Source organism: Nannobrachium achirus, assembly GCF_963921795.1.
Source record: "Nannobrachium achirus genome assembly, chromosome: 6".
Taxonomy (NCBI): domain Eukaryota; kingdom Metazoa; phylum Chordata; class Actinopteri; order Myctophiformes; family Myctophidae; genus Nannobrachium; species Nannobrachium achirus.
The window spans coordinates 19,752,952-19,768,758 of record NC_137815.1 but is presented as its reverse complement, the minus strand read 5'-3'; the positions used below and the strand labels follow the sequence as shown (position 1 = coordinate 19,768,758).

The 15,807-nt window shown below is 41.4% G+C and overlaps 1 protein-coding gene across 1 annotated transcript in view; it reads right to left on the bottom strand.

Moving 5' to 3' along the window:
- LOC308286886 (zinc finger protein 385A-like) overlaps nt 1-15,807 on the bottom strand; it is a gene marked incomplete at both ends in the record, with an annotated part of 103,825 nt that overhangs the window by 21,612 nt on the left and 66,406 nt on the right. Inside the window, one exon of the mRNA XM_080728009.1 lies at nt 9,094-9,204. Within this exon, the coding sequence (XP_080584135.1) occupies nt 9,094-9,204 (111 nt within the window). The remainder of the gene's footprint in view (nt 1-9,093; nt 9,205-15,807) is intronic.

Genomic DNA, 15,807 nt, shown 5'->3' with positions numbered 1-15,807 from the left:
TCATTCTGGACATTGTACGGGACAGACAAAACTAACCAATCACAGCGCAGAGATGCACGGGACAGGTAGGGGACACACATAGCCACTCCTTGGAAGCGGCTTTCACCGCTTCAACACAGCACAGGCTTTGGAAAGTCATAATCAAACTTGGTTTGGGTATGAGGCTGCCTACATGAGTATTTAAATTAAGCAATAAGAACTATGCATGGGCTGTGAAGGGGAACACATTAAAGTAAGTCTATGTGTATACAAACACATTCCCCCCTCTCCCTTCCCTCTATGACAGGCATCAAACAAGTAGCTGTCTTTGATACTTTCATTGATAAGAGAAATCACTAACGAGCCCTTGACACTTTTATGGCCCAATCAATTACCCCAGTGCACAACCCCTTTGAAGTTCAAAGGGAGCAATAAAGAGCCCTGGCCAGCTCCCCTTGACAAAAAAACAGGATGAATGTCAACATTAACAGTGGAACAGAACCAAAATACAACCAGTCTTTCTGAAAGGAAACACCCCAGTACAACAATGTAGTGGACTGATAGAGGGAAATGACTTCTAAAATATGTAGACCTATATACATATAAAAAATGGAGCCTGCAGTAGTTCTTTTATTTGTGGAAGGCAGGATGCGTTGTTGCTATCTCCCCGGACCCCCTCTTCATTAAGTAGTTAATAGGCCTCCCGATTCGATTTCGATTCATAGGGTGACGATTCGATTATATCACGATTATTGCGTTTTCCTGCGATTTGCGATTCGAATCACGATTATTGCGATTTTTCCCCAAAAATTACAGCTTTTTTTAAATTGAAACATTTAAAAACAATTCTAAACAAAATAAAACATTAAAAGTTGAATAATATACTTCAAATCAATGTAGCCAAATAAAGTCAGTCAATCTTTCTGACATTTATTACATTACAACAACATGTTTCTGGTCAAGATGCCAGAAAACACAGAACACAACAGTCATAAAAAAAAGAAAAAAGAAAAATCGCTGTGCTGCAGGCCTACAGCATGTGCTAGCTTTAGCCATAACATGACATCCTCATGACCTAAAACTGTTCCTTTAGGACCTGCACTTACTCTGACCTTCAGGTTAATTTCCCAATTTTTTTTGCACAGGCCTAGTAGTTAATTCATTCACACTCCCAGAGCAGTCCGTCACCTCATGTTCATTCTCATAGGCCACAAGCTTAATTCTCATATGCCCCCTTACCCACAATGCATCTCAAGCATTCTATTTAAGCAACTTCCTTTTCTATGTTCATTATAGATGTTTAGCTGTTACTACTGGTTGTGCAGCTGTATGTGTTAAAAAATCCCTCCACCTCCCCGTCCTCCTCCTTGTAAATGTCGTTACTCATATTATATGTATTGTTTACAGATTGTTCTGTGTTCTATGGATTATGATGTGATCTCTTAAATCATGCAACTGAAGGTTCAATGTTATGTGCATGTTATCTGTATATCATGCTTTGCTCTGGGGGGTTGTGATATATCAGATTATGTCTCATGTTCGAGCAGATAATTTGATTATCACAGCAGAGCTACATCGCCAAACTAAGGTGCAATATCATTGCATAACTGGTTATAACATATAACATATAACATAAAAGAAACAGGCTTAAAGTTACCTATAGTTTCCCTTTAATAACCAGGAAGTTTAAGTGAGGCCTGCAGACGTCATTAGATGCTGAGCTTTGCAGCCATATTGGAAAGAAATTAGGCCTCTTCCTTCCTTGCTTCACAGGTGTTACCAATGACACTAATGAAGGCTCTGTTCCAGTCTGGTCAAACAGGTCAGGGTGCTGATATTTAATTGTCCATGTTGGCAACTGGAAACTGCACAAGTGGCTCAAACCATTATTTATTGTTGTATAAAAAATAATGGTTGTCTAACACTTTCACTTCTTCCCCTTTTCTTTGTCTTAATTAGAATTTTTTTATTACTAATCCTTTTTCCTACATTATTATTGCATCGTATTGTTTCAGAGGAACTTCATGTTAAGCCCTTTGTTTTCAGTCTCCCCATGTGAGGTTATGTTGCTGAATTTTCTGTCGGCTGACTGTGCTGATTTTGTGTGAAACAGTAGAATAATAGAAAATAAAGTGGAGTACAGACGTGGAGTTGGACTTTCAGGGGACGAGAACTGAAGAACGATAAAGTGAGACAAGATTCTTGGAACAAGTGAAACGAGCCGGGAAACACTATGAAAAGAGCCTATAAAGGAGGGGGATTTAGATGAATGAACAGAGAAGAATGTGCGTGCGTGCGTGCGTGCGAGAGAGAGAGAGAGCGCGCGAGAGAGAGAGAGAGAGAGAGAGAGAGAGAGAGAGAGAGAGAGAGAGAGATGAGAATGTCCCCGAAATCCTTTGCCTCCCTTCTCCTCTCGGAGAGCAGGATGTGCTTTGATGTTTTATCTATAAAGCAGCAAAAGGCACAGGGACCAGAGAGAGCTGGTCTAGCAGCCAAACCTATCGTACAGCCCCACATGCAGGCAGCATGAAGGAGATAGGAGGATGGGAAGAAGAGACAGAGAGATACAGAGACACAGAGACAGAGAGACGAGAGACAGAGAGACGAGAGAGACACAGAGACTGCAGAGACAGAGAGACAGAGAGACGAGAGAGACAGAGAGACAGAGAGACACAGAGAAACAGAGACTGCAGAGGCAGAGAGACAGAGAGAGACAGAGAGACAGAGAGACAGAGAGACAAGAGACCAGAGTGACAGAAATGGAGAGACAGAGACGTAGAGCAGGCACACATAGACATGAAAAGGGGCTTGAGCCCCTGCCCTTTTAACAGTCTGTAAAAAAGTGCCCTTTTCAGACCATGAATGCAGTCTTTACTATGGTGCAAATGCCCTCTTTCCGTGCCATACCCGAAGGCAGCATTCACGAGAATTGCCTTGTCCAAACTCTCCTGAACTTGAATGCAGTATCTTATGTTGAAAGAATTGCCCTCTCTGTGTAGAAATCCATGCTGTACACATCTCCAGTATTGCCTTTTTTATGCTTATAGTTTAGTGTGGTAACAAGTATGAAAACAGCCGACCTCCAAGCTCACGCTGCGACGCGTTGTGAGCTTGGAGGTCTGCTATTTTCAATATTTTCACCAAAAGGCCCTTTTTAAAAATGTCAGCCCCCCTGCCTCTCTAACATACTCTGCATGTCGAAGAGGACGGAGAGAGACAGAGAGAGAGAGCGAGTGAAAGAGAGAGAGAGAGAGAGAAAGGGGGGGGAGACAGGTGATATACCGTGCAGAGAGGGAAACCAGAAACACAGAAAAGAGAGGGAGAGAACAACAGGGAAACTGAGAGAGAGAGAGAGAGAGAGAGAGATAGAGAGAGAGAGAGAGAGAGAGACAAAGTGACGGTGTCCAGCGTTGTGGCATTGCGGTGGTGACGGTGGCTAATGCAGCATGGCTGTGTGTGTGTGTGTGTGTGTGTGTGTGTGTGTGACGTCACCCTTGCAGCAGAGCTGGGGCTGAACGCTGGCAGGCTAATCTGTCCTCTGTGGCCGCAAATGAATTGCAATCTTTATAATTACAACGTGTGGTCCCCCGCTCCCCTTGCCGTCCCCTCTGCGTGGCCGCTGGCCGTCCATCAGTGCAAACACTTCTTTTTACTTTGCACGTGCAACTCTGCACTAGACAAGCTGACGACTTAACTAAGATGAACCCTAGTGTCTCTATTCAGGTGGAATATTCTTGAAAAATAGCAGATCTACAAGCTCACAATGCCGTTGTGACATTTTGTGAGCTTGTGCAGTAGTTCAGTGGTTCTCAACCTATCAGTCGGTCCCCATATTATTTTGGAGGGTCTCCAGGTGACAATTTGTTTAAGACCTTTTTAATACCCGAAGAAGAAGAAAAAAGACCATGACTGCATCAAAAGTAATCAACAAACTATACAGTACGATAAAAACTGGTCAAACATGGGCCAAATAATATAAGAAAGAGGCAACAATTGTTAAAATTGCCGGTAGATCAGCTATTTTCACAATATTTACGAGTGAAACCCAGTCAAACTATATTTAATGCCTCAATTACTACAAGTCCAAGTGCTTGTCAGGGTGGGGCTCAAATATGATTATTTTGGGGGGCATCACGGCCTGAAAAGGTTGAGAAACACCGTCTATTTTCAGTAAGATATAAATCAACCAACAAACGGTGTTCTGCCATCGGAGTGAACAGAGTGTGTGTGTGTGTCTGACCTTGTCTTTGAACCGCGGCGCTGTGCAAACAGAGCGTGTAAGCCAAGTATTGTGCTGTAAGCAGAGTATTCTTTCATTATTAAAGAATGTCCATTTTGCTTTAAGCCTCCCAGGTCTCTCAGGTTACGGTGGAAAGTGCTTGTCTGTGGCGGAGCAGGTGCAGGAGGGGCGCGGCTAGCAGGAGGCGCCACAGACAGGTGGCTCTGAATTATGTCACCGCATGGGAACACGTCGCCCGCCATCGTCACACCCTGGCATGCCAGCTTGTCATTAGACGTTCGGAACTTCGTGTACGCACGCACGTATGCACGCACAAACGCATGCATGCACACAGACAGACAAAAACTCTTATGGACCTATTTGTATCAATTTCCATGTTCTCAGGGCTATTTCAGCTATTTGATATACCTTATCAAATGGCTTATTTGAAAAATAAAATACAATTTACATGTCCAAAATAGAGGGACGCAGGTAGAAAGTTGTTAAAGTGGTTAAAAGCGCTTAACTTTTTTCCTATTGATTACTCATGCCACGGAGACTTGATTTCAATAATTTTTAGGTTTTAATTTTGTCGCATTCCTAAGACAATAATTTGATTAGAATAAATGTACCCCCATTGATTCCGGATGGGGACCCAAATATACATTTGGGTATCCATCCGGAATCAATGGGGGTAAATCTACTATAATACATTTTGTCTTAGGAATGTGACAAATACAAAAAGATATTATTGAACTCAAGTCTCCATGGGATGAGTAATCAATAGGAAGAAAAGTCATTTTCGTGGTTAACTACTCCTTTAAAGGGATAGTTCACCCACAAAATGACTTTTTTCCTTTCAGTTATGGAGACTTGAATTCATGTATATATATTTTTCTTTTGTTTTTGTCGCATTCCTAAGCCAATAGTTTGATGACCGACAGCAGCAGTTCCCTATGGGGACACAAAGGACACTCTGAGTGTCTCCATAGGGAACTGCTGCTGCTCATCAAATTATTGGCTTAGAAATGCGACAGAAAACTAAAAATATCCATAGGGTGAGTAATTGATAGGAAAAAAGTTATTTTTACAAAAACAATTACAAAATCAGCACGTTTACATTGAGATGACCAGATGTCCCTGGTACCCACCTATCCTGTATCCACACACATGCATGTACACGCATAATGCATGCAGCCATGCACGCACAAGCACACAGACATAACCACAAGCAGGCAGATATACAGTCCATGCAACATTCAATACGCCTTTCAAAAAGACGTAACGGATCCAAATATAGATGGTAAAGTCATTTACAAATAATCGCTACGCAAACCATGTGAGAACACGCCGGGGAGCAGTGTGAACATTGGTAAATATCATTAGCCAGACCCCCGAAGAGTGCAGAGGGCAGTGTTGAACAAGTCTCAGATGACCCCGGCGGCTGCCCACCCGCTGTACTCCATTTAGAGGCATGGCATTCGCTGCTTTGTTCCCTTGCGTGTCCTGGTATTTTTAGGCTCAACTTTTATGTCAAACTTGCGCTCGATTTTAATGGTGTTTGGCTTAGAGGTCACACCAGAGGCCATAAACACGGGGTTTCAGCAGGTACAGAATAAAACCCATCACACTGTCTGCAATTGGAAAATTAGAGCTGACTTTTAATAGCTTTGGTTTGTTGCACGACAAAGGTGCATATGGGCGCCCAGGGAATGAGTCATTTTACTTCCATGCCAGAACTCGCCGTACCTCAGGGTCAACCGAGCCGAGCCTCTGGGTGATCATTTAAATCTGCGTTTAAGGAGATGGGCTTATGGATTTCCACAAGGATTTGTGCAACAGTGATTCTAAACGTTATTTTTTTTTTTTTTTTAGGACCCACTGTTAGGCCATGGACCCCCATAACTCTGAGGGTGTGCAAATGGAACCAAATGGACCCATAAGGGTCCAAATGTTTCCATTTGTACACTCTCTGAGTTACAGATCCGTAAGTGTCCATTTGGTTCTTAACTATCAATAATAAACAATCTGGGGAATCTAGGAACCCCCTCAAGAACGCCTATGGGTTCCCAAACTCCACTTTTAGAACCAATGGCGTACAAAACCATGCCAGTCCAAATCATACAGATCAAACAAATGAGTAATTCTATGATCGTTATAAAAGTTACATTTAACAAATCAAATTCTACCGGATGGGTGGATTTCATTGCCGAGATATTGAGATCAGTTTGATATGTTGATAAGGCACTTCAAAATGAATTAACAGCACTGTAACTGTAACTGTAACATGATAACTAAATGTTCTGTACCTGTGCTCCTAAAGCAATACATGCAGTAAAGAGTCTTACTGTTCCAACATTTAATGCGACAACGCTAATCTTCATCAGGTCAACAAAGCTCTGCACAAGATGTCATTGTTTATGGAAATATGAAATACCCAACTTGTGCTGTGCATTGTGGAGGAAACGTATGTAATGGAGAGATTTACACATAGACTCAGTCAGGATACAGGAAGAGTTGTTTCTTGAAAAATGGACAGAATACACGACCCGGAAGAATGACACCACGGAGGACTGAAATGGACTTATTATGATGATGAAAGTGATGTAAAATGTTGACCATGTAAATGTGTGCGCATGTGACAAAATAAAAATGTGTCACATTAAATGGTGGAGTCTAATTTGAGTCTAATGTACAGGCTCTTCTTTCTATGTATGGACATGATTTCAACCAAGCACCTAGCAGGAGGTTGTGCATGATATGACTAATATTTCTATATGTATTTGAACACAACACACACATGTATATCAGGTAATTTATTAGGTCAGCCACTATTTAACTGTGGCAAGTGTTATGATTTATTCATTTATCGTGGGTGAAACATCACTAAACACCAAGGGGGCTTTTTTTAACAAGGACACTTAAACCCTCGCTCTAAGGTTTCATCATTTCCGTCTTGAGTTACGGTTTCCTCGCTGTTATTTTGGAGCCGTGCCCTCATGTCGACACAAAAAATGTAGAAAATGCGCCTCATCCGCTCTCGAGACGTCTTTGATGACACGTCGGGATTAGCTGTGCCTCGTCGTTCCTACTTCACAGTCATCCTTCGGATGAAACCTAGACAACTTTCAAGGCCTGTTAGCGGTCTAGGCACCCTACCACTATGTTCCCTGACCCAGGCATGCCCCGCTCGGCTCAGCCAAGCGTCAGGGACGCACAGGCGTCAGTTCAGCAAAAGCTAGGGTATGGCAAAGATGGGATTCCTCATGGAAAAGAGGCATTACATTTTGGATAACACGGTTCTATTGTGACAGCGTTGAAAAAAATGTGTTTTGTCAGTTTTTTACACAGGTTTCTATGGTTTCTTGTGCTGGATATGGCAGCCTGGAATGGTTGTTCAAGTGCAGCTAAACTTGGCATGTTAGTAAACGTGCCACAATTAACAATAATGCATTGCACCTGTGCAGCTGACCTGCTGAACCTGGGAATATACCATTTTGTCAAGATGGGGAGAATACAAGTGTGGAGAATATAATTACAATACCTTGTTAAAGTGACCATTTTGTAACATTTTGCATTTGTAGTTATTTTACTGTAGTTTAATAACATAATAACAGATAGACAAAGAGACATTCATGGATTTATATTTAAAAGTAACTTTTATTTTCCCCCCCTGGACCCAGGGTATGGCAGCTGCATACCCCTGCCATACCCAATTGACGCCCCTGCGCACAGGTGCAGCTTCAGGGAAATGACATCGAAATGGTGTCAGATATTGGCCATGAGACAGTGTGGTCTGTGTGCGTCTGTCTCTTTTTCCCCCTCCAAGGGCTAAAAGTGGAGGCGAGAAACTACGGACTGAGTTTCTCACCTGCCCCGGCAGTGCAGTCAGTCAATCACAAATTATAACCCGCGTTTAGGTCATGTTTTGTGTCACTACAACGGTGTGGCACACACAGCTTTTAGATTTTCCTTTTAGTCGATAATGCAATGCAAACTATTGAGTCCATTGAGTTCAATGGACTTTTTCTGTCCCTTTTCTGATTGGACAATATAATCAGACAGGATTGGTCATGCTTCACATGACAACATCACAATATATAATACTAGTAAGACGCCTCAGGGCGACATGCACCAATTCTTGGCCATCTGGTCAGTGATGTATATCGGCCAAGTTACCCATATATGGAGACCACTGGTACCCATATATGGAGATCCATGTACTGTATATGGTACATCCCTTTCGTGCCCATACAATTGGAGATCCTTTTCTGAACCAGCCACACATATATGGGCTGTCTTCCTCCATATGGGCATTCCCATATGAAGTCCTGTTGGATATGGGCTTAATATTGATGCCATAAGGGATCTCCATAATCCGTTAGAGTGGTTCCCATGACATCACAACATACAATCCCTTTTATGCCTATATATGGAGATCCCTATCTGAACCAGCCACACAGATATGGGCCATGTCTTGGCCATGATGATGTATATCGATGACATCAGGGATCTTCATATATGGGCATAAAATGGATTCTGGGGAATTTTACATAGGTGATGTCACCTGTGATATCACCTGTGATGTCACAGTGATGTGTCAGGGGAACCACAGTGTCAGGCGTGACCTACAGACAGAGATACGTGGACAAGATGTGCCTTCCGTCGCAATAAATGGTAAGACTGGTAAGAATCCATTTCCCAGCTGATTCTTCGCGACTCGCAACCACACGTCCAGTTTGAATTCGAAGTGTAAAAGTTGACCTGTTAGGGTGAATTAACTCTTATGCGAACACTTTACCAAATGATAAATGTACACTTTCCCATCTGACCATTTTAATTGAGGAATCCACACTGTGTACAGTATGACTTCAAATGACTAGAAGGTTTCCTACCTCTGAGTTGAACCGTATCTGACAAACATTGCAGGAGATGATGGGTCGCTTCGTCCTCACCAAGGGAGGGCCGAAGGTGTGGCTCATCACTGCCTTCTGGACCGGGTCCATCTGAGGAGAGGACACAGAGGACACACACAACATTACTGTGGAGGGAGAATATAGAGGTGTATGGGGCTTTTGTTTGTTTTTTGATTTTGTTTCCTGAATTGCAATCCCTTTGAGATTACAGTATAGAGGAAAGGTATATAGGCAGTGGTGGAAAAATAACTCACATTTGTTACAAGTACTTGAGTAAAAGTACAAAGGTATTTGTATCAAATTGTCCGTAAAGTACCAAAAGTAGAAAGTACTCATTATGCAGAAATAAATTGAGGACAGCCAGGTAAGGGGGGTCCTCGATTTATTTTGGGGGGTCCCCAGATGATTAACTTAATGTGCAATGTTGTTTTCTCACTCTACAGTAAACAAACCAACACAAAGTTTAAGTGTATAGAGGGTATCTGCACATTTCTAAAGTGATAATTTAAAGACTTCTTAATACCTCTAAAATGACAAATGAAACATTGGCCAAATTGTCAAATATTAGAGGCTGAAATTGTGAAAATAGCAGATCTACAGTACATGCTCACAACGCCTCGCAACCGTGTTACACAAAATGTCATTCCTCAACTCTTAGTGCTCTTCAGGGTGGGGGGGTCCCAAGTTAAAATATGAGTATTTTGGGGGTCGCGGCCTTAAAAGGTTGAGAACCACTGAAACAGAGCAGGGGAGAATTAAAGAGTGAACACTGATTGATGTAGACAGCAGGATGTGTGCAACAGCAGCTGGCAGTGCTGTGGGTGCCCTGGTTCTTTGGGTGTTGTTCAAACGCTTTAATCCACGGTGGGGTTTGACAGGACTTAAGCCATTTAGAACGGGCACACATTTTGTGTATCATTATTTTATGCTTTAACAATTGAAAAATAGCAGATATACAAGCTCACAGCTGCAAGCTTTTAGATCTGCTATTTTTGAAAAATCGTGAAAATTTGAATTTTGACCCGATTCTATAAAGTGTCTTTTGAATCCTTCTAAGGTTTTTTGAAAAACCTATGTTTCTGTGTCAGCAATCTGGCTAGCCATCGTCAAAGAAAAGGTCCTTTTCACTTGAACTGGAGCTCAGTTAGTCTGTTCTTGAGAGACTACTATGTCAGTGGTTCTCAAACCTTTTCATGTGAAGGACCCCTCAAAATGATATTTATTTGGCCACGGACCCCCATGTCAAAATATTTAGTTCCAGGGACCCCCCAGAAGCAAAATCTGAGTTACAAACGTTCGCTTTGAAAATATATATATTCAAAGATTTGCACACATTTTCACGACTTTTTCAAAAATAGCAGATCTACAAGCTCGCAGCGCGGCACTCGGTGCCGCGCTGTGAGCTTGTATATCTGCTATTTTTCACTGGTTAAAGCATTCAATAATTTTAGGCCTAAATGGGTTAATTACAGACGCCGCTATCTCCAAAAATTAGCACTCTGTGTGTTTTTTTTTTGTGTGCAAAATATCAAACCACAGTGTTGTCCAAAAAACGATTGAGCTACGTTCCTGTAATAAAGCGCAGTAAATTGTTTTATGATGGCGTTATAAAAGATACATTTAACAACCCGAAATTCTTCCGGAGCGTGGGTTTAATTGCCGAAGATGATGAGATCAGTGCGATTATGTTGATAAGGCACTTCAGATTTAATTAGCAGCGCTGTAACTTTGTCATTAGCATGTGTCGCACGGTAGCGGCGACGGCGAGACGCTGGATTGTGCCGTGCATCGCGACACATTCATATTTTGGAAACGTAATATTTCATGCGTAGCCTATATATAAGAGTGTTTACAGCACACTTTCCTGAGACTAAAATGGACCAAATAAGAAATGTGTCCGTTGGTTTGGACTGGCATCCCTATAATCCCTGGGTGTTGCCTTCGTTTGAACTGCCAAAAGATGGCTGTGGTTTTAACTCGAGCCTCTCATCAGACGCTTGGACCGTGAACGTTCTGCTGCCAAACAAGACATTGTTTACACTCTCAAACTCCACTCTCCCTGGGAAAGGCCCAGGATAATTGCTCTGGAAACCGGTGGTGGAAAAAGTACTCGCATTTCTTATTTAGGTAAAATTATCAATACTGCAATATAGAAATACTCTGTAACAAGTAAAAGTCAGGAATTCAAAATTGACTTGAGCAAAAGTACAAAAGTATTGGCATCAAAATGTACTTTAAGTACTATAAGTAGAAAGTACTAAATGTATAGATAGATAGATAGATAGATACCTTTATTATCCCAAGGGGGAAATTTAGTTGTCCAGTAGTAGCACAGCAGTATACAGTTATTTACAAAGTTACAGAGACGTAAGAAAGATAGATAAGAGGGAAAAAAAAAACAAAAAAAAAACAAAGACAAGAGCAGTACAGTACCAACCAGGCCACACAAATCGGCCTGTTATAGCGCCACCATGAGGCTGATTTGAAAAATGTGGGGCAGAGGTTCTAGATTGGCATCCAGGGAATGTGTGTGCTCACTTTGGCAGCGATCGGGCCAACGGTGACTGAGATTAGCTGCACACAAACTGCGAGGACACACGCACGCACGCACGGACGCACGGACGGACGGACACACGGACGGACGGAGGGGAAAACATACTCTCCCTCAGCCTTCGGCTGGTGGAGACAATAAGGAGAAGGTGCATCAATAGAGGGGGGCGAATAATATATAAGTATATATACATAAAGTGTCTTGCAAAAGAGACCATAGCAGTCAATGCTAGTTAGTGCAAACAAGTATCTCACTGTCATTGTTAAACAAAGCAAAAATACTCAGAAACTACCAACACTAACAACCTAATAGTGCAGTGTCAAAAATCAGTGCGAAAAAAACGAAGAAACTAGGAAGCGTGTCACCGCAAGGCGCACCTGAGCACTCTTCCTGGAAGGTCCTTAGAGTTCAAAGTCAATACAGCAATTGTTCCTTAGAGTCAATACAGCAATGGTTCCGAAGTCTAAGTTAGGAAGGGAGACCTTTTCAAGCGTCCGTTATGTGTCTCGTTGTACAGCTTAAGGGCAGCCGGTACAAAAGATTTTCCTAATCTCTCACATCTCCGTACTGGGTAGGTAAAGCGGTCGTTTCCTCTCTTACTCCAGTAACTGGTGATCTCTAGATGGAGGGGGTGGGAGGAGTTCTCCAAGATGGAATCTAGCTTCTTCCCAGTGCGCACCCTGGTATACAAATATATTGAAAATTGCAGATACACAAGCGCACAATGCATTGTGAGCTTGCAGATCGACTATTTTCAAATTGCCAAAATATACTGTATATAGGGCTGAAGTGGTTAATGTATGTTTTGTAACAATTCAAATAATTGTAGAGGAGTAAAAGTACAATATTTGCCTCTGAGATGTAGAAGTGTATTGGAAATCAGAAATACTCAAGTAAAGTACAAATACCTCAAAATTGTAAATAAGTGCAGTATTTAAGTACTCTACTTAGTTACTTTCCACCACTGCTGGAAACTAAAACTTGAATTTGAATGCCTTTGTTGTTGTTGTTGTTGTTGTTGTTGTTGTTGTATTTATATTTTATGAACAGCTGTATCCATTCCCATCTACTATTTTCCATACTGTATGTCCCTCAGTTGTTATAAGCTACTATTAGCTCACTAATTCATCTTTCCCCCCCTTTATTCCCTTAAAGTAATTCTCAAACAATTTCCACTGACGGTTAGAAGATGTTTTAGAAGCTCCCTGCCAGCCCCCTCTCACACATTGAAAGACCAAATGACCCAGAAAATGATATAATGTCATAGATAGATAGAATTAAAATGATTCTAATGTATTTTGTAAATGTATGACAACTAAAGCAGCATCTACAGCAACTCAAGACTCACCCTGGTCTTGTATCTCACTCAATAAAATAATATCAACACTCGGTACACACACATGTGTGTGTGTGTGTGTGTGTGTGTGTGTGTGTGTGTGTGTGTGTGTGTGTGTGTAACCCCAGATCTGAAATAATAATGGATTTGACACAACAATCACAAGTAGGCTTATAATCAAGCATTTTCACCTGTATGCCCTTCTCTTTGTCCTTCAAGTCTCTGCTCTAGCACCCTCTAGAGGTGAACAGCGTCACATCCCTCACTCACAGGACTCCACACTGTGCTGTGAGTGTTCATTTAACTCCGACTGAGAGTGTACAAGGGTCCATTTGGTTACATCTTTACACACCCAAGAGTAATATTAACATAGATAGATATGTATTTTCAGTTAAGAAGCTTTATGTCAACAAAATGTGACAACGTGATGTGTATTCCACCCCTTTCAATACTTGAGAAAACGTTAAGTATAGAAGGGAGTGGTTCCATATCTGTATAACCTGTTAGTTGAATATAGTACTGATTCGGCAACAGATAAATTAAATGCATGGAAATTGGACATTCTGGGAGATATTGATGACGCAGAGTGGAAACAGGCATGTGTAAAAGCACAAAAACAGACAATTAATACAAGGTTTAAGTTACTCCAATATAAATGGTTAATGAGAACATACATAACTCCTGTCAAACTCCATCATATGTCCGCCAACATTCCAGATATCTGTACCAAATGTTCAATTGAGAAAGGTACCTTATTTCACTGTATGTGGGAGTGTCCTAAGATACAGATATTTTGGAATGAAGTCATAACGTGTCTGTCAGGAATCTTTAAAATGACCATCCCACTAAGTGCCAAGCTCTGTATACTTGGAATTCACCCAAGGAACTTTATACATTCAGCAAAGCAAATTAAAATGTTTGACTTTGGTCTTCTTCAAGCTAGAAGAGCTGTGGCATTATGTTGGAAAAGTGTGGAAGCCCCAACATTGAGGATGTGGCATCGGGAACTCATGAATTCCATGGGGCTGGAGAGGTTGACATATATAGTTAGAGGTAGACGGAGTGATTTTGAACAGCTTTGGGGGATGTATGTGGGTGCCATGGAGACAGCTATGTAAATGTAATAACAACATATGGATAAGAAAGGAAAAAATCTATTTTTATTTGTATTATTATTTTCAATAACGCATGTGCAGGGGGTATATGTGTGTGTGAACGTGAGTGAATGTATGTGAGTATATGTATTGTATTGTATATTGTTTATTGTATGTAAAAAAATCTATACAAACGTATTAAAAATATATATTAACATAGATAGATATGTATTTCATTGGGCATCCATTTAAAAGCATGGTGTGCACCTTAAAAGCGCCAACATGCATGATCAAGTCACAAAAAACCCAAAGCTTGTTTTCCATTGTGCATGGTCCATGAAACATTTAACACCTAACCAACTGACAAACCAACACAGCGGACAAAAGGAACTAACACACAAACGGTTAACACGACAAATATCACAAAACTCTATAGAGCATCGCAGTGAGGTGTCGAAGTAAATAGCCAATTCATTTTCACCATAGGGTTTTTCATTATCAGCCACAAAGTCGTAGCAATTCAATGTACACTTATCACTAGGCTGGTGGTTGTAAAATGGTTCTATATGCTCCTGTAGAACCCCCGAGTATGTATCCAATCACTATAGTTTTAGTAAAAACACGTTTTAATCAAGATCGTACGGATAAGAACTGCATTACCCATACTGCTAAAACTGTACATCCGGTGAAATCGACATCTGTGATTGGTCTAGCTTCTTCTTCTTTCATGTATCTTGCGGTTACCGCGGAAGTAGCTTACTGCTCCCTGTCTTCCCGGCGGATTATTGCACTTCAGCAGAAATCCGTGAGTGACTGTCCTTCTTTTACAAATATGTTAAAGATGACGATAAGAGCGTCCACAGAGATGAAAATCACTACATGTCAGGCCATATGCTGGCCTGGATAACTAAACTGAGTGTGATTTAAGGGACATATTTCAGGAAACAAGTGTCATTCACAATGCATTCTGGGAGTGTAGTTTCCGCAATTTTTAAAATAATGACAGGCTTGTACCTGCCCTTTTTTTTTAGCTTTCTAATTAATCGTTGCATAAAAGAAAATTTGAATATTGTCATGATTCCTCACCAGCTGAGGTGGCTTTGTCCGAGGCTTAAAAACGTTTAAATAAATACTTTATGTCTTTGGAAGAAATGAATGAGGAAAACGCTTCCGACCCCAGAGTGAAGACGGGGTGGGGCTTTAACTGCGATGCTCTATAACAAAACTCTAAGGATTTGACAGTGTATAGGGAAGTGGCGGAAGAGCTGTCAAGGGGGTTAATTATTTTAGAGAAGAAATTGCGAAGTGTGCTTCCTTGTTGACAGGTAATTCTGCTCTTGCATTTTGGCTAATTAAGAGGTCACGACTTTATAATAAAGAGAATGTATTCTTTTAAATGGAGCAAGTATCACGCCTTTGTTGCCATATTTTATGCTAATTAACCACGTTCATTAGCATCGCTTTTCTGGCCTTGTCATAATAGGTTCAAGGTTCAAGGTTAATAGGCAAGTATTCCGCGAAAACAGCCTCAAAAAAGCTCACACCAACACACAACCCGTCGCATTGCAACACATCGTGAGATAGTACAGTAGATCAGCTATTTTCGGCAAAGAGATTTTGGTGCAGAGGGGACAAAAAGAGTGGGCCAGGTACAGACCCCTGGGGGACCCCGGTCAACAAAGCATATCGTCACTGTCGGACAGAAACCAAGT